We start from the raw sequence: 20781 nt of genomic DNA on the forward strand, positions 1-20781 counted from the left end.
GAGTTGATATTTAGCTGCTGTCGCAATCAAGTATCTGATGGAACTTAACCTCACCACAGGTGCGTAGACATCTGTGTAGTCTATATATGGTCTCTGCTGATAACCTTTTATAACCAATCTTGCCTTGTACCTAGAGACTTTCCCATTTGAGTCTAATTTTGTTTTAAATACCCATTTGCAAGGGATCGCAGTCTTTCCAGGAGGAAGCTCTGTAAGAGTCCATGTATTGTTTTCCAATAAAGAATTATATTCATTATCCATGGCTTTTATCCATTCCTGTGAGTTTACACTTTGCAAAGCCTGCTCTAACGTTTCAGGATCGGGCTCAATTGACGAGTTCTCGATTTCGTGCTGACAGAGAAAGGTAGGCATAGCTCGGTGCTTTCTGGGTCTTAAGGAAATTGGCTTGTAGCAGACACTCGAGGGTGAAGAATCTTCCGGGACATATTCATCATCATCACTCCGACAGACTGTGCTATCATTCTCAATGACAGTCTCGGACGTGTTATTAAAATGATCAGTGCTGCTTGTGGTATCATCTAAATTATCATCATTTTTAACATCTTGAGATTCAGAGAGCGGTAATAAAACAAAATCTTTGTTCACACTTTCTTCAAGGAAAACTACATCCCTGCTCCTCATAATTTTTCCTTCAGCTTTATCAAACAGTCTATAACCCTTGGATTCCAGGCAATAGCCAACAAATATAAGCTCCTTTGATTTGTTATCCCATTTAAGCCTTTTTTCCTTTGGCACATGCATCATAGCTCGGCAGCCAAAAACTTTCATGTTACTGATATTAGGTTTGACTCCAGTCCAAATTTCTTCAGGTGTTTTGTACTGTAAAGACTTAGTAGGTGAGCGATTGATCACATATGCAGCAGTGGCTACTGCTTCCGCCCAGAACTTCTTTGGCAAGCTGGAATTAATAAGCATACATTTGGCACGTTCAGTTAAAGTTCGATTCATCCTCTCACTCATGCCGTTCTGTTCAGGGGTGTAGGGTATACTTAGTTACTACATATTTTATTACGCTAGTATAATCGATCGAGATAATAGACGAGATATTAGGACCGGGTAGAGATTGACTATTTAAGAAATATAATAAAAGCTTATGTAATAAGGCTCAAGGCGCATTGTGGGAAAGCTAAAGAACTTGTAAAAAGTTTACTCACTTCAACGCGTCTTTTCTGAGATGATGCAACACGACTGAACTCTACCGGCTAAAGATTAAAATGAATAAAGGTTAATGTGTACCTAAAAAGGTTCAATACGCATTGTGAAATAGCGACTGCGTCTCGACGCGTCTGTTCTACCTATAGTATAATACCTACTTATATAATACCTATATAATACCTAGTTGATGTAAAATTCGGTTTATTTTATAACGCTTTAGAAAAACGCATCAAGTTCATCATTGCAAAGATGACAATGAATGGAACCCTGACATCGGAACTCTTGAATTGTCGCAGTGGGATAGGAGTCTACAGAATTGCCCATTCCCGCTAAATAGCTCATAACGTAAAGCATAGAGATAGTATATGTAATAACAAACCCTTGACTTTAATTTGTCAAATAATTTAACGCTAAATGGCTTTTGATATTAAAAATTGCACCTAGATAATGATAATGATTTTCTCTCTTTACACGCAATGAATTCAGCACGCAGTACAGACCATTTCCTAAAAACATTTAGCTAAACTAAATGTTTATTTTTGCGAATTTTATTCCTAAAACATTTATAAAGCTGTTTTTTTTTCGGAAAATAAATAGTCATTCATTTATTATTGTGAACGCGGGCCCACGCTTTTCATAATATTGTACAAGAAAACTTAAGTTATAATAGATTTTCCGTGTTAAATTAAGAAAGCTTGGTTTGAAGACTTATTCTGCCTTCCACGATTCTACGTAGGTATTTCTTTCGTAGGTGTGTTTTTTTTATCAATAAAAGGTTACCTTTAGTGTTATCTTACCTATTGAAAATTACGCAGTAGGTACCTAGGTACTTATATCTGGAATTCCTGACGGGCCAACCCTTAAAGGGCTTAATCGATTTTCAATACTAAACAACCTTTTCTCCTCCAACTGAGTACACCACTAACCACTGGTCCGATTTACCAACCTAAAAGTCTTATCCGATCGTGAATTTGATATGTTGGCAGGTTTTCAATACAAAAACTTCCGTTACGCCTAATTTACTCCTTGGTTAAACGTCACTCGACGTTGGTGAAATCGGCACTAAATATTTTAGCATTTCTTCGCTCTGAGTCTTAAAAATGGATAATACGTCTACCTTTTTTCTTTTGCTGCTTTTTAGGGTTCCGTAACCGAAGGATGCCAACATGACCCTATTACTAAACCTCCGCTGTCCGCTTGTCTGTCTGTATATCAGCGGGCTTTATTTTGTAAGCCTTAATAGATAGAGTTGTAATTTTAAAAAAATGTGTATTTCTACTGACTCTATAACAAAAATAATAAAATTTCAAAATAGCCGCCATGAAAATTATAGTGTTATTTCTTGTACCTGTACGGAATACGGAACCCTTGGTTGGATGTTAGTCCGACTCGCACTTCATCGATTTTTTTCTCTATAATGATAGGCAATAAGACGCTTATATGGCGAACGGTTGCCTATGTCACCTTCAATCGAATCGCTCTCAACGTTGGTAGTTTTCAAGAGATTTTATTCACTCCTCAAAATTAGCAAACAAGGAGTGTGACGTCACTCCTCAATGCTACTGACCCTATTTAGTGAACAAAGTAAAACTATTTCAACGTGCACACTTATGTTCTATATGAGGTTTCCGAACAAGGTAGGCTCAAGGTTGTTATTCTAATCTCTATATCTGGGCCGCAGCCCGCAACCCTTCTCAGCGCGTCGATGAGGCGATACGACAGCTGTGATATATGACCTCCCTCCGCCCTATCCTCTGCCCTCCGTGTCATCCTCCCGCAGGATAATAAGACAAGTTTTTCTATAAGCTGCGCCTTTGAACTTTGAACACTGTCCGCAACTGAAACGTGCCCCGATGGTAATAACAATCTCGAAGCACCGAACCGATCGGCTCGTAAATATGTAATCGGCTCACAGAGTTACGCTATAAAATACATCACGAACAAGATAAACTTCATTCATATCTACGTGAGCAGTAACGTTACTTTCAGGCTTCAGACGTCTGCCTTCTGTTCAGGGAGTCGGGGATTCAATTCCGGGCATGCACTCTCGCATTTTTCGGTGTTGAAAATGTGTGTTTTAAGAAATTAAAACTCTGATTTTCCGGGATAGAAAAAAAATCTAAAGAAAAATAAAAACCGACTTCAATAACGGTTAAAAAACATCGAATTGAGAACCTCCTCCTTTTTTTCGGTTAAAAAGTAGCCTATGTCATTCGCCAGGTTTAAACTAAGTACAGCCATGCAAAAAATCACTGCGATCCGTTGCTCCGTTGCGACGTGCGAAGATTTGACGTAATTGAAGGATTGAAGGAAATCAACAAACAAACATACACAAACACATATTTATAATATGGGTAGTGATATAGTCGGAGCTGGCGTGTTTCGCTTATGGAGTGATATTCGTTGGCAGTTTGTTTACCCGCCGCCACTCCCCGGGGTACAATCTGCCTCGCGCTTGCTGTGCCGATTGTCACACTAGGGATGCCATCTGTACGTCCAACTACGACCGCATCTTTTTAAATTATTCGTCTAAACCACGAATATAAGTTCTAGTAATTTCGCAACGCCTGTGTCACATGACATGAAAGCATGGTCGCTAACCATGAGCCTCATGAAAAAGCTCAGAGTGAGTCAGCGGGTGATGCTACTGATCTGTAAATCAGAAATGAGGAGATCTGTGGGAGAACCAGAGTAACCGACATAGCTTAACGGGTTGCAAAGCTGAAGTGGCAGGGCACATACGGGAAACCCATAGACGTCGTGGTTCCAAGGAATGCCAACCTTGTATCGTTATATATCGTTATACATAGCGCTGGAAGACCAGTAGATGAACAGAAGAAATGTATTGTTTATTTTGGAATCGATTCAAAACATTGCATCTCTACTTGAAACAAATTACAAATCACGATTAGATATAATAATAATTGACAATTTTATAAAATAAACTTAATTCTAAATTAAAACTTAAAAAAAAGTTTTAATAATTAAATTAAATCTAAAATCTCATCGAGACCACCGCAGCGAGGCATTGTACCCCCAAAGACACTGGCAGCATTACCCCTTTGGATGGCTAAACTAATTCTTTCACGATTCGCGGTTTGCTATACTATCGCCAGCAGATAAGTTCTCTCGCCTCTATTCGTTGTTAGCCAGTTTTTCGAGCATGTTTATTGCCAACGACACGAAGGGACGACCCCTGCGCGCCGGCCGCGCGACTCTACATGAGCCCCTCGTTACACTAAACGAGCAAGAGACCCCAAGACTCATAAAAATCAATTGACGATCATCTACGGATCGGAGGGTATTTGTTTTTCTCGCTTTTTGTAACAGTTGGCAAGGGACATGGACGTGAAACTTATCCATTCTCATCCATTATTTCCCACTAGCCGATGCCCGCGACTTTGTCCGCGTGGATTTAGGTTTTGAAAAATGCCGTGGGAACTCTTTGATTTCCCGGGATAAAAAGGAACCCATGTCACTCTATATTCATGCCGAAAATCACGTCCATCCGGTATTCCGTTGCAGCGTGATTGAAGGACAAACCTAGAAACAAAACTCTGGCCTAAAACCCTCGTTCTGAGAGGAGACCCGCGCTCAGTAGAGGACCGGCGATGGGTTGAGATGATTGTATCATGTAATGAAAATCTATGTTTTTCTAGTCGTAAAAGCCCATGCATTTTTACTGAGGGACCGGATAGAGATATTTTTGTTTTCCACAAAAGCTTATGTATTGGACTTGTCTTGATATTCATCACGTCCTTCTCGGTGAAGGAAAATATCGCGTAAAATCTTCATATTTTGAGAAAAATAAATAATTCTTGCATGCATATCACGAGTAGGTATGTCCTACCAGCCTATTCGTACTAAAACATGAAGGACGAGATTATAAGGTCGAGGTATAATGAAAATAAACAAACTACAAGTGTAAATTAAAAATTTATAACACCCCCGACAAGTGAAGGTTACAGTAACTAGAAAAGACCAAAAAGACCTGATAACTTTCAAACGGCTGAACCGATTTTCTTGGACTATTCCGCGCCTACGATCCAAAGTATCTGAGTTTTCCAAAACATCATTTTCAAATAAATAATTATGTATCTAGGCAACGTCCATATTGACAGCTTGACATTTGTCAATTGACATAATATTATGAACCTAACGGTTATCTAACCTTCTTTTCTACAAGAAAACTAGAAAAGAGCTGATAACTCTTAAACGACTGAACCAATTTTTTGGATTATAGCTAAGAACACACTCGATCAAGCCACCTTTCAAACAAAAAAAAGTAAATTAAAATCGGTTCATTCGTTTAGGCGCTAGGATGCCACAGACAGATACACAGATACACAGATACATAGACACACAGATACACAGATACATACGTCAAACATATAACACCCCTCTTTTTGGGTCGCGGGTTAAAAAGCCACGCGCTGCCACCGCTATGCACACACCACACACCACAGTAAAATTTAGTTTAAATTGTCATCATATATTAGGGATGCCTAGGACCCACTCTGATCTGTAGGTATGCGTCCCACCTTACATCGTAGTGATTTGTTATCGGTGCATACCTAGTAATGTATTTGTTTATTGTTGTTACAGCATCCTGAAACGGAACCGCATCACTTACATCGAGGAGCGCGCCTTCCTGCACACTCCCGCTCTGCGCGTCCTGTGAGTGAGCCAACACAGCCTATTCCACACTAATCTACACAAGCCACACACTCCACAGTCCACACTCCTATGGACTCACTCAACACCAAACAACTCCAAGACCTGTACAATGTTTGCTACCACTGTCCATGTCCACTGTCTTTTGATTGTAATTTTTACCGATCTTCGTGATTCAGTGTTAACAACCAGTAAAAGTGGGTGCTATTTACTAGGTGTGATTGGAATGATTGCATCATTACGAAAACAACTAACTAGGTACCTATCATACAGTAAACATAAAGTCCTGATTCAATCACCCATCAACGCCCAGCCCAAACCCTCACCTTTGAGCTGTTTAGCTCAGAGCTTTGCTTTTCACGGTCCATCCGTTTAACCGATTTTGGCGGAAGGTAAAGAGATAGCTTGCGCCTCAGGGACAGACATAGTCGGACATAGATAGGACTTTTTGTCCCGAAAAATTAAAAATATCCCACGGGATTCCTAAGAAACCTAAATTCACGTGGACGAAGTTTGATGTCAGTTTGGCGTGAAGTTGGTACAGAGATAGATTGCATTCTGGAAACGGATAGGCTTCTTTAAGTATTAAAAAAAATTGGTTGTCTGTAAAGTCGGTTTACTGACGATAGTTGAACGTGACAACAAAGGCCGATTGTGCTTCTTTGTCACTCGTTCCGCGCTCTCGCTTGCACTTCAAGCCTTACATGGAACGCCTCAGAGCGAGGTAACGACGCATGAGTCATGTTTTTTTGTGCGTGCAGCCGGCTCTATTGAATTATAAGACGTTGTCACGTCAAAAATCTAAAGCGTGGATGAACTAGCGGGCATCGTCTAGTATTTAATATAAATATAGATTTAGATCGACAGACCACATCATCATATCGCCGATATGACCTAGGCCCAGACGCAGGGCGTAGGCGTTTATCTCGCCACAGATAGCACTCGATTGTTATTATCAACATCAGTACAATAGGCATGAGATAATGAGCGCTATCAGTCAACTCACGGCCGTTTATTTCAGCCTCAGATGTGTGCTCTCAAATAAAACTATATTTATCAGCTCAGTTCTATTTTAGTTTAATTTGATAGAAAAGGAAACATCTGGGAGCGTTGAACTGGAGATATTCAGGTGGAATATAAATTAAACCAGATAGGAACATCGTATAACGAATCTTAATTTCAATACAGTAATAAATATTTTAATTAGATTAATTTTCACAAACCTTTGATCACTTAACAAGATACCAGAAACAACGAAGCAAATTAATATAACCTTTACAAGTCTGGCTTCATGAAAGCTCATATCGTTCGAAAAGTTTTTTTACACAAAACCACAATTATCTAACTATTTAATGCCGTCCGCGTAAAAGGTTTTTAAAAAGCCCGAGGGAACTCTTTGATTTTCCGGGATAAAAAGTAGCTTATGTTACTGTCCATGTCTTAAAACACATGCAAAAATCACGTCGATCCGTTGATCGTTGCCAGTAAACCAACAATCAGTAAACCAACAATTAGTAAACCAACAATCAGTAAACCAACAATTAGTAAACCAACAATCAGTAAACCAACAATTAGTAGTGATGGACATAAGCTATGTATTATGTATCTATTTTAGACACATATAATTGTTTAATCTGGACGAAGCGGGGCGGCCCGCTATTAAATAAATAAATAAGTTACAGTTACATGCCGAAACACTTCGATGCAAAAAATATTGGATGGAATGTTGCTAATTAGTTATTTAATTTAATGAAAACCGTAATACTTTCTTCTCACACAAAACTGGTACAGTAGGATAGCCATGTCTGTTATTCTACTTATGTCATTACTAGCTGATCCGCCTGGCTGGCTTCGCCCGGGTGGACATTAAAATGTACTTACATCATTAATAAATAGCCTCTGTTACTTCTGAAAGTAACTTTCTGATAGTGAAATAATTTTTAAAATCGGTTCAGTCGTTACGATATCGATTACAAACAAATGAGCAAACAAATATTTCCCCTTCATAATTAACCCCCGACCCAAAAAGAGGGGTGTTATAAGTTTTAAGCAATGAAATATCATTTATTTAAAGGTGAAGTAAAATATCGTGATGGAACTTGTATGCCTGAGTTTTCCATAATTTTCTATTCTCAAAGTTGTGTGAAGTCTGCCAATCCGCACTTGGTCAGCGTGGAGGATTATGGCCAAACTCGTGCCCAGTAGTGCACCGGCGTCATGGTGACGATAAGTTTATTAATTCTAAATCTAATTTACAGTCCAATAACTATCCTTAGTTTATTATAATACTTCCTTTATGTAAGTAGGTACTAATCCTATATCGATGCGTATTACAAAGAAATCTTTCCTCTTTATTGTACTAATTAAGATTGAGGTGGTTTGTCTGCAGCGTCAATTATCACAGCCTCGAGAGTAACGATATTAATTTAACGATTAAGTACTAGATATCTCCTTAGACGGAGTGCGTTACCCTGGCGCCGACCGCGGGCTGACCCGGCTCGCCGCGCCGCGGTCTATCGCTCAAAACTGAGCTATTATGGCAGATTGGAACCCTTTTATTACTTTAAGACTGTTTTACAGCCACTTGCCACCAGTTAAAATAATAAAAGTTACGATTATAGAATACTATGTCAGATGATGCCTGCGAGTTGCGACTTCGTCCGCATAAATTTCGATTTTTTTAATATGTGGGATGAAAAGCATAATAATATGCCCATTCCTGGGATAATGCTATATCTGTACCAATTTTCGTCAAATTGGTTAAACGGATGGGCCATGAAAAGCTAGCAGACAGACAAACACTTTTGCACGTGTAATGCTAGTATCGATTTATTTGGTAGATACTCGCTTTTGCCGACGACTTCGTCCACGTTGATTTTGGGGTTTTCTGGATATTTAGTAACCTGTATCCATCTTCACAATACAAGCTTTTTCACTATCCGTCACTAACAGTGCAGCAAGTATGCTGTTAAAAGTTAACAGGCAGACAGAGCACTTACAGAAAAATACACTTTCCCATTTATCTACGCTTATTATCTTACCGAATTATCTTTGATTATTTAAAGTAAACAATACAAGCGAGACCGAAGTTCTCCTACGTAGGGACATATTCGAAAACTTTGATGTCCCTCAAGGATTGAATTTCGCGAAATCCTTTCTCGGTGGGCCATAAATCATTGCTCACAGAAAGTAGGTAGTTACCGAACTTCAATGCCAGTAATATTCGTGTAAAGTTTAAAAACCGTAGACTGAAATTCAAAAGTTTCTCAAAAGATTAACCAAATGAATACATTGCAATTCTGCTCTAGCATTCAAGTCTGCTGTGGCTGTGTAGACGTATTAATCTTAACGAATGCACTCACGACTCACTACAACATGGTCTCACATCACGTTCGATCTGCCTCGAACAATGCTAAGATGGATCGTTGTTTATAATTGAGTGGCCCGAGTGGCCCGCGTTTGTTCTGCTGTGAGCATGAGCTTCAATCAAACCAGCAATCAGCAAAGAATGTAATCAACGCTGATTTATATCTGACAGTGCAAAAACTTTATATTATCTATCCAACACTATAGAGCGCCAGCCATATATATCTACAATTTAGGTACACATTACTTATATCCATACAGCTAGATCAAAGAGTACCTATAATAGTATGGTAGTATAATATACTGGTATTATAAATGCGAAGTGTATCTGTCTGTATATCTGTCTGCCAGCTTTTCACGGCCCATCTGTTTTACCGATTTTGAAGTTTGGTACAGAGAAAGCTTCCTTTATGGAGACGGACATAGGCTACTTTTTATCCCAGCAAAATCGAAGAGTTCTCACTGGATTTTTAAAAATCTTTGAATTTGACGCCTCTGAAGTTACTTATACCTACTCACTTACTTACATAGCACTGTGTCTATGGCAGATGGCTCTCTCTCGTGACCTCTGAAAGCTTACGTTAGCATATACAGGTTGTAATAAATAATAATAATTATTATTTAAATAAAACAATATTAATGTTATTAGTGTTATTTATTTCCATAAAATCATTAAATCTAAATCCACGTTTACAAAGCTGCAGCCAAATATCTATTTCGTACATTGCATCCTAGACACAGATAATATAGTCTACTTTTATTTTTGAAAATCGTAGAGTTCCCAGGGGTTTTTAAGATGGCTCTCTCCGTCACTGGTTTCATACAATCGTAGTTCCAATTTCATTTGAATATTAAGCAACCAAAGTCCATGAAATTTTGCAGACATATTCTAGAAACTAATATCTATGTCTGTGGTTTTCCAGATTTCTGATAAAATATTCGGTTTCAAAGTTACGCGGTCTTAAAAATTTTCATACAAATCTTTGAGCCCCTACTACCTATTTTAAAACTACATGTTTTTAGAAAAATCTAAAACACCACAGACACAGATATAAGTTTCTAGAATACTTATGTCTGCAAAATTTTATGGACTTTGGTTGCTTAATATTCAAATGAAATTGGAACTACGATTGTATGAAACGAGTGACGGAGAGAGCCCTGTTAATACGAAATTCAAACGGACGAACTCGTGGGCATCATTTAGTAAGCAATTTATTTAACTTACCGTTCTCGAAATTCATTCCATTCATGATTGTGATGTACCTACTTAACCCACTAAACAAAATTACATACATTTTCTGAATTGATGTTAGGATCTCGGTTGAGAACTAGAGATAGCACGCTCTGCCACTGTGTAAGTATTTATTTATACTGGCGCAATATTTTACAAACACAGAGATTCACGCAGTTACAGTCCAAATTATGCAAATGCAAACATGTAGGTAGTATAATATTTACTTAATGCTAAGTCTTATCATATCTTAGGCAATGTAAATATGATTATAGCTAGTTTTACTGCAGCATACTTATTGTTAGTGAGTAAGTGTGTAAGACAACTAATTTAAATCAAAATTATAATAGCCCTAATAAAGTCAGTCAACCGCGTCAGTGCGTATAAAAGTGTAAATCTTAAAAGTACCTACTGTAGGTTTTATTTTTTAGGGTTCCGCACCCGAAAGGCGCCAACCGGACGCTTTTACTAAGCTTCGCTGTGAAGTGATTTGCTTACACGTGGAACATTTATATCGCTGATCCCTCATAATGTGCTGGCCCTCTTAATTTCACGGAAGCACCGGGCACACGTGAACAGACTTGAATTTGTCGTTTGCCTTTCAGAGATCAGCGGCTAATCGCTTAATCGCCACCGCCTAATGTCGGGGACATTGGGGACATTGCACCCCCATCCTCATCCTCTATATATCTGCCCCCACGTGCCTCGCGCCTAGATCTAAGCTTTCACCTGCGATTAATGTTTCAGTTAGCCTGCGCTTCCCCACTTGTTGTCAGCAAAACTAGCAGTTTGTTTAGTTATTGTACACATTCTCTAAACTAAACTAAATTGAATGAATGACGGGCCTAAATCTAACTGACCCTATTTAATTTTCTCGGAAGCACCGGGCACACGTGAACAGACTTGAATTTGTCGTTTGCCTTTTAGAGCTCAGTGGCTAATCGCTTAATCGCCACCGCCTAATGTCGGGGACATTGGGGACATTACACCCCTGCCTCCCTCATCCTTTATATCTTTCTCCGTCCGCGTCACCCTCACGCCTGGACCTCAGCTTTCACCTGCGATTAATGTGTTAGTCTGTGCTTCGTCACTGGTAGTCAACAAATTAGCAGTCTGTTTAGTATATTTCGGTCTAGAATAATAAAAACAGACCTAGATCTGGATTACCCTGGCAGGTACACCTGAACATGTTTTAATAAAAAGCATTGCTTATAATTTAATACTATCATTATCATTATTTCAACCCATCCTACCGGCATGAGTATCCTCTTAATGAGAATGCTAAGGCCAAAGTCCACCACGCTTGTCAATATGTAATGACTTAAAACGCACGTACGAGTAACTCCGAAAAGTAAGAGGTACGTGAGCGTGACCGGGATTGAATCCCAGACTCCTGAATAGAAGACTGAAATTTTAACCACTAGGCTATCAGTGTTAATAATAATCAGGCTCTTTTCCAGCTATTAATAACAATATTGTAAGGAATTCAATTTCTTTGAGGTAAGATGAAGTCTCTATTATAAAGAGCGTGGGCGGACGGTGTCGGTACCTTTGCCTGCAGGCCGTATTATTTATCGCGGGCGGTGGGATTTATTTATTTACATTCGATAACAATATCTGAATCTGATGAATGCCAGTGTTTGTGTTCCTAATTTGATAAAAGGACCGGTTTCAGCAGTTTGTTCTGCCCCTGTCTTTAAATGAGAATGCTCAAAATGTATTCGATTGATACGATTTATTTACTTGTAAAAGTTTATTTTGAATTTTGAGTTTTGGACATATTTATTTAAACTAGAAAAGTTTATACTATGCCTCCTAACACAGAAACCTAGAGTATCTCAAGTATTTATCAGTAAATGGAAATCTCCACAATACTTTTAGAGAATTGGATTCTATAGATAAACTTAATCAATAAATAGTTCGTCTCTCATCGAGCATAACAATCCATCTCCTTTCATATACATATTTGAAGCGGAATGTCCCCTGTCATAGATATCAATATAGAGCTGGCGAACAAAACGGCGTAATTGCATGAAATAAAATTTTACGGGAGTAGCCAAAAATTGCATGAAAGCTGTTGAAACTTTATCGTAATTTGTACCGTTTTTATCAAAATCATGAATTTTGGACGCAATAAAATTATAGCGCAATTTGGACGCAATAACTATACCTAGGCCACTTTGTTTGGAAAGAACTCATTTCCAAGCAAAACAGCCTAAAGGTGTGAGTTTGTATTTAAATTAGTCGAGAAATCATGAACTTTGAATTCAATTTTAGTATAGTTTCAGGCCATTTTGGTTGGAAATGAATTTAGAGAGTTACATAGTACGTGTAGGCATATTAATTAGAAATGTAATTGCACCGTTTTGTTCGCCTACTCCTCAAATATAGTAAATAGTATCATTATATATCTAAGTCCGCGTTTAATTACCTAGCTGGAAGGTGGATTTGTAACTTAATGAGGCAGGATTACAAAGTTTGGGCCCAATGTAATTTCTACCCTTTTAATCACAACTGAGTTTGATAAGGGTACAAAAATTTCATTCGCTGCCTTGAATCGAGTAGAGTTGAGCTCACTCATTAATTAAAGTCTTTGTTTAACTACATTAGATTAATTAAGACGACTCTCAACTTGTTAAGAGGAGTTTATTCGTAACGCGCTCCGAACAAACGTATTTTTGTTTTCATATGAATATCAACCAATCGAGTTCAATGTTTTAAGAATCATGTAGACACTACTAGAAACTAATATCTGTGTCTGTGGTACCCAAACGGTAAAAACGGAGCCCTATTACTGTCACTCTGTTGTCTGTCTGTCTGTTTGTCCGTCTCTCTGTCCGCGTACAGGTCTCTAGCTCGTAGACTAAATGAGTTACAAACCGAATACCTACGATCATTACGAAAGTTTTAAGTACTCTTTAACTTAATTCACTGTAGTTGGTACCCTATGGAGTTTGGACAATAAGATTAACAGATGGAGGGAAAATAGGCCGACCTACGCAATCGTGTTTACGAAATCTTTAAAATAGAAATCCATTGACCTTTCATGTTCGCTTGTTTCGCAAATTTTTGGGGGTTTTCCTCCTCTTGTCCTCATTCCTCACTAGACACTACCATACTAACCTCGACACAGAAACTAAACACAAATAATACATACCAGTTTCATAGTATTTTTAGGGTTCCGTAGCAAAACCACAACAAGGAAGCCTTACTTATAGTTCAAATGCCATCCGTTGAACACTCTTTGATTATTATCAATTGTTGAATTTGTAAGAATTAATGGTGATAATTCAATTAAGTACTTACGTGAACTTAAAACTAAGGCTACGAGAGTTTCAAACGGCCACTCCGTCTCTACCCTCTAGCTGCTGTGATACCTTGTTGCTGTTGTTGTACATAGCTGTTTTTGAATAATTATGTAAGGGTTCAAGATAGTTTTTGAAAAAAACTACTGTTTAAGAAAATCACTAAGTACCAATATTATAAATGCGAAAGTGTGTTTGTCTGTTGATTTATTGGTTTGTTCTTCAATCATGTCGCAACGGAACAATGGATTGACGTGATTTTTTGTGTGGGTATAGAACAGTTAAAGACCTGAGAGGCTACTTTATATCCCAGAAAACTAGTTTTCACGAGATTTTCAAAATATAACCACGCGGAAAAAGTCGCGGGCATCAGCAAGTACCTACATCACACTAATATTATAAAGGAGAAAGTTTGTATGTGTGTGTGTGTGTGTGTGTGTGTGTGTATGTTTGTTACTCCTTCACGCAAAAACTACTGGACGGATTGGGCTGAAATTTAGAATGGAGATAGATTATACCCTGGATTAGCACATAGGCTACTTTTTATCCCGGAAAATCAAAGAGTTCCCACGGGAATTTTAAAAACCTACATCCACGCGAATGAAGTCGCGGGTATCAGCTAGTCATATTATATAATGAACGCCAAAAATTTTTAGCAGCTAGCATGCTTACGGAACTCTACCTTATGCGTGTTCTGGTCAAATGACCAGTTTTCATTGTGTAAGTAATGGAATATTTTCACACAGACGACTTGAAGACAACCTGCTCACCGAGTTGCCGCCTGCTATTCACCTTTTGCCGATGCTTGAAGACTTGTAAGTATCTAATTATTTCTTGAACTCCATAGAAATAACCTTTTAACTTATGATGAAGTCCTTCTTAGTTTCAAGGTAACCAGATTTACACATTGTAACCACGAGTAGGCACTTCTGCACGGAGTTAGACAAAGGAAGTAAAATATTCGTACGTGCTTGAGGTCACAAAGACTCACAAGTAAGGGAAAACTGACCTTCTTAACCTATTCTTAGGTTGGGAAGGTCAGTTTTTAACTCTGATGCATCATGCAACTGATTTCATTTGGTTTCGTTTGCTCAAAGTTGAAAACCTTTTGGAACTATGTTGATTTTCATAGATTTGTGTAAGACGATTAAAACGCAGCTCATTGGCATGGGCAATGCGTATTGGACCCATGTTATGAGTGAACGGTATGCACCAGATTTTGTATAAAATGCGTAAGAAGCTTGCTGTCACGGCTATTTTTGGTTTAAAAATTGACCTTTTGTAGGACCAACTTAGTTAGTTTTTAGTTTGATCTTACATAGCAAACTTTTTGGAAACAGTTGTTTTTTTAATTCTCATGGTTTTTGGTGACAAATCAAAAACTTATTTTAAAACGCTTTTTACTAGAAGACGGAAGAAAATAATTGCTGCCCATAATATTATGAGTGAGCCAGACAGAGTTAACAGTTTCGCTTCGGGTTTTTTTGTTTAACTATATATAGACTAGCGCTTGGCTGCAATCACACTCGCTAGCAAGTGATGATGCAGCCTAAGATGAAGCGCGCTTGCCTAGAAGTTGCCTAATTCACTCTTGACTTGAAGGTACCCATATTATAGGTGGAAGGGAAAACTGATGCCGGAAGGGCGTTCCACATCCTGGCGGTTCGGATTAGATTCTCTTGCGACAAATGTGAAGACGTTTGTTGTGGGGTACTTTTTGGTTGTGGTCGTTAATGATGGAGTTTCCGCAGGTCTCTGGCCAACAACCGCATAGAGCGTGTGGGCGTGGGGCTGCAGGCGTGCACGCGATTGACGCGCCTGGAGCTGCGCGCCAACCCACTCTCTCAGCTACACCCTGACGCGCTCACGCACCTGCCGAGGCTTACTACCCTGTAAGTGCCTTGCCATGCCATGCCTAGCCTTAAGTTGCAGGAGGATGATAGATGTAAAAATAAAGAAGCTTAACGTTGCCGTCAGAATCCTGCCGCAAACCGGACCATACCCTACGAGCCGTCTCAGTCAAGCAGTACACCTATAACTTTTGCTAATTTAGGCTTATTCATAGAGCCACTGATGTCCGAGTGAGTAGAGCTGACATAGTGATCCTTATTCTGGATCACGCGTCGCAGGTTGTAGTTTTAAGATTAAGTAAAACAAGTACCTACTACCATACGCACTCATGTATCTGCTGAGACTTACTACTTGTACTGTGAATGCTTAAGTTTATCCAATCTAAATGCCTATGGTCTTTTGTGAATCGCTTTTATCTTTATTTAAGCTTACTTAGGCAGATATAATGGATCGTTATTTTGGATTAGATACACGTCGCAGTTTAAATATCTTAGATCAGAAGAAACATTATGCTAGGTATATCGCTCTCTCCACTACACCCGAATACGCTCAAGCATGTGCCGATAATGTAAGTAACTGTGAGTGCTTTTTCCAACTTTCAATTAACAATGCGTATAGAATGTCTTGACTCTTAAAGCAAAGCGGCACTTACGAAAGACTAGGTCAAAGCTCAAAGCCTTTCTTAACTACAATGACAGCGATTAAAACCAATTAACTTTACTGCGAGTCGAACCGAACTTTTAATACTTACTAACCAAGTTTTGACTATGTAGTATTATTGTTAGTCACATCTGGAAATACTGAAACATCCGCTAACTGGTGGCTGTATAGTTTTAGACTTGACAATAAGCAAATAAGAATATCATCCATATCCATCCATACATCCATATCCATACTTAATATTATAAATGCGAAAGTGTGTCTGTCTATCTGTCGGCTAGCTTTTAACGGCCCAACCGTTTAACCGATTTGGTTGAAAACGAACGAACAGGCTACTTTTTATACCGGAAAATCGAAGAGTTCGAGAGTCGTCCCGGAAATTGACATAGGCAATTTTTTGTCCCGGAAAAGCACAGAGGATTCCCATAGGATTAAAAAAAAACTCTAAATCCACAAGGACGAAGTCGCGGGTATCATCTAATGTTATATAATATCAGCTCTTGAAAGATGTGGCAGGATATGACAAGAAGCCAATGTTATATTCATTCAAAAATCTATAAGATTATGTAATTCGATAATCCCTTTATCTCGCAGCTCCTCGCTGAAACCAATGCTTGTTATAAAAGCTGTAGGAAACTTTATCTGTCGTTACCCGCTTTACAACTCGTGCCGATACTCGACCCCGTCTCCCTAATGGAACTTTGTTATCGTGTATATCGGAAGCTGCAGACCGCTGAGTGCAGTCCGCAAACACTCACAACTTATAAAGTATCTAAGGGCCAGCGCACACATACAAACTGAAGTTGAGCCGAGTCTTTTTACACGACTGCCCAAAAAAAGGCGTAATGTTTTCAGGATTTTGTTTTATATTCTTTACTAGCTGATACCCGCGACTTCGTTCGTGTGGATGTAGGTTTATTAAAAATCCCGTGCGAACTCTTTGATTTTCCGGGATAAAAAGTAGCCTATGTGCTAATTCAGGGTATAATCTATCTCCATTCTAAATTTCAGCCCAATCCGTCTAGTGGTTTTTGCGTGAAGGAGTAACAAACATACACACACACATACACACAAACTTTCGCCTTTATAATATTAGTGTGATAGTGTGATTGTACTCCATAAAAAGAACAATACAAAAGTAACACAAAATAGAAGAACAAATTAGCGGCCTTATCGCTTTGAAGCGATTTCTACCAGCAACTAAGTTGAGGAGGATTCAGTGACTAGAGAGAAAAGGTTTTAGAGTTCATGTGACTTTCTTTATTCCACCATAACTTCTAAATGCTAAACGATGTATGGGATATCATTAGAATCTTTACATCATGCCGAGCGTCACTGGCTATAAATTTTGTGAAAAAATTCAATATGACGGCTGTATCATCTAGTTCAAATACTTTCATGGATTCCGAACCAGTGGTAAATTATTTTGACGATTCAAAAGCACTTACTTCAGGACCTGTCATCCCGCCTTGTGGAGTCCACGGGTGACCGGAGGTCTGGCAGTTACTTACCTTGGTCAGCATATTAGTCTGGCCATTCAACGAGGTAACGCAGCCAGCGTTCTGGGCACCCTGCCTCGTTACGGTGATTTGGATGATATTTTCATCTTATAATTTTAATATTTAAGTATTTTTAGTATTTGCGAATATTGTTATTAATTATTATTTCATCATTATTAAAATTTATGCTTTCAAAAGCACTTTCAAAAATTCTATTCTATTCTACTCTATACCTGGTAGAGAATGCTAATACAAGTTTCTTTGACCATATTATTCACCGACCAATTAACCTGATGTTACCTTATGCTTATGCAAGCCGGTTTAAACTAAGCGATAAGTCCAATTTGTATTTCTTTTGCCATTTCCACATCGAGAGATAAGGCAGATTGGGTTATTTATTCTAGTGGTACCTGTATCTTCATGTACATATTTAGCAGAACATAATGTGTGTAATTATTTTGTCTCCACTGGCACTCAATCAACGGGTTCCAATAAGTTACGCAAGTTGTTTATGGCGGCCCTTACACAGTCAGTTTAGATCGCGATCAAGTAGCTCTTATCGCGATCACAGATTGATGGATTGCGCTGCAACATTACACGTTCAATCTCGATTTCGTCAGTCCGTGTTATCCTACGCCGCGTGAACACGTGTTATCATGGATTTACATGAGGTTAACGCTGTAGTATTTCTTGTCTTACACCTAACTTTGAAGAAGAGGATTCGTAGAAGGCGCTGGGTTAAACAGTGGTTACAGAAAAGAGAAGTGTATATACTCATTTAAATTTTCTTAAAGAAATACAACTAACTGCTGAAGATGATGATTACAAAAACTACTTCAGGATGGAAGAAAAATCTTTAAATGGGTTACTACACATGGTAACTCCATATAATAAAACTGACTGACGCGATCCTGCGTTTACACGTTCAATCTTGATCACGATCAGTGGATCGCGGTCTTGATTTCAAAATATTAATCAACACAAAATATCCAGATATTTTGTGATCAGATGCATCAATCCGTCAATCTACTCCGTACACTATCAATCTGGATGGCGTTCATTGATTTAGATCGCGGATAGCGATCTAAATTGACTGTGTAAGGCGGCCCTATGCGTGGTGATCGCGCGTTCGATCGTCGCCGGTGCATTCAACGCGGTGTGAGTCACCGCTGCAAGTTTGGCAGAACGAGGTCATCGCGATGTGTACGGACCAGTCTAGGGGGAGGCATCGGGGGTAGAGTCACTAGAAAATTAAAATCGACCAAGTGCGAGTCAGACTCGCGCACTGAGGGTTCCGTACTCGGGTATTTTTTTCCAACATTTTGCACGATAAATCAAAAACTATTATACATAACAAGTGTAAATTAAAAATTTATAACACCCCCGACAAGCTCAGGTTACAATAACTAGAAAAGAGCTGATAACTTTCAAACGGTTGAACCGATTTTCTTGGATTATAGCTATAAGAACACTCTCGATCAAGCCACCTTTCAAACAAAATAAAATTAAATTCAAATCGGTTCATTAGTTTAGGAGGTATGATGCCACAGACAGATACACAGATATACACGTCAAACTTATAACACCCCTCGTTTTTAGGTCAGGGGTTAAACATAAATAAAAATCTGTTTTAGAATGTACAGGTAAAGCCCTTTCATATGATACCCCACTTGGTTAGTTATCTTACTTTTAAAATTGAAACACATTTTTATTTGTGATATAACCAAAAATTCACGGTTTTCGGATTTATTCCTTCACTTGTACTATAAGACCTACCTACCTGCCAAATTTCATGATTCTAGGTCAACAGGAAGTACCCTATAGGTTTTCTGAGAGACACGACGGACCGGACGGACGGACAGACAGACAGACGTTTCCGTTTTTCCTTTTGAGGTACGGAACCCTAACAGGAAGTACCCTATAGGTTTTCTTGAGAGACACGACGGACAGGACGGACGGACAGACAGACGTTTCCGTTTTTCCTTTTGAGGTACGGAACCCTAAAAATCATAACTATTTGGTACCCCTAATCACAAAAGAGGCAAAGGGGGAGATGTCAAGTGCAGGATACACACGACGGATACGGGCGGCGAGTGCGAAGTGGCCAATTACAGATAATGTCAGCACTGACCTGTGGTGCTTAGTATGAGATATTACATCTCACCAACGTTGATAGAATTCGAGCATCGAAACACTTCAGCGTTTAAGTCAAACGGACAGTTGGCATTGATTCTAATGTTTTTCTCAAAACTAAAATGAATATAGTGCATCTTTTTCTTTTTAAGACTACTAAAAATGGACCGAAACTGAATTTTTAATAAATAAAGGTTCCAAGCATTATGCTCGACTGGCATCTCGAGATTTGACAGTTAAATTAAGAGTTAATTAAATTAACTTTGTCAGTCCTTTTCTTATCACAGTGGTAAGAAAAATATGCGAATACTCTATCAAATCTGTTCCAGTAACTGACATATTTTAAAGCTCAAGTTCGTCCTTACATCTACACGTAACGCTCCAAGCAACCTTGTGAAATTAAAATCAGTGGGTACAGAATTTTTGACTTTAAATCAAGGACCACAAGGTCTATTTTACTCTGACGTTATTGTATTTCGACACTCGAATTCTGTCAACGTTGGCGAGGTGTAAAATCTCATACTAAGCACACATGATGGACTTACGAGGTGCGCTCTCGCGGATTCCGAGACGCAAAATTGAGCAATATGTTTTATTGGGTCACGGATAGTGCTGTGTTGTCGCTATCGACTGTTAACGAGACACGTTTGCCCAAAACAATCGCTCAAGGCCTGGTCTTCACTCGGCAACACCATAAAGCGAGTTTTTTTTGCACAAAGTAGCCAAAAATGCGTTGTGTTTTTCGAGATATCGTATATATATTTTAATGTTCTTTAACCTTTAAGAGAACTTCGTCCCACAATGGATGTATAATTCCTGATGATGAAACATCTCTTTCTCTCGCTTACCCAGTAACTGAGTTATAGCTTAGGTATACGACTTACGA

At 38.8% G+C, this 20781-nt stretch overlaps 1 protein-coding gene across 1 annotated transcript in view; it reads left to right on the forward strand.

Moving 5' to 3' along the window:
- Positions 1-20781, forward strand: part of LOC123876066 (follicle-stimulating hormone receptor) — a 70579-nt gene that overhangs the window by 38360 nt on the left and 11438 nt on the right. The window contains exons 6-8 of the mRNA XM_045922193.1: positions 5782-5853; positions 14499-14567; positions 15504-15644. Coding sequence (XP_045778149.1) covers positions 5782-5853; positions 14499-14567; positions 15504-15644 — 282 coding nt within the window. The remainder of the gene's footprint in view (positions 1-5781; positions 5854-14498; positions 14568-15503; positions 15645-20781) is intronic.

The sequence above is a fragment of the Maniola jurtina genome, chromosome 21, assembly GCF_905333055.1.
Source record: "Maniola jurtina chromosome 21, ilManJurt1.1, whole genome shotgun sequence".
NCBI lineage: Eukaryota > Metazoa > Arthropoda > Insecta > Lepidoptera > Nymphalidae > Maniola > Maniola jurtina.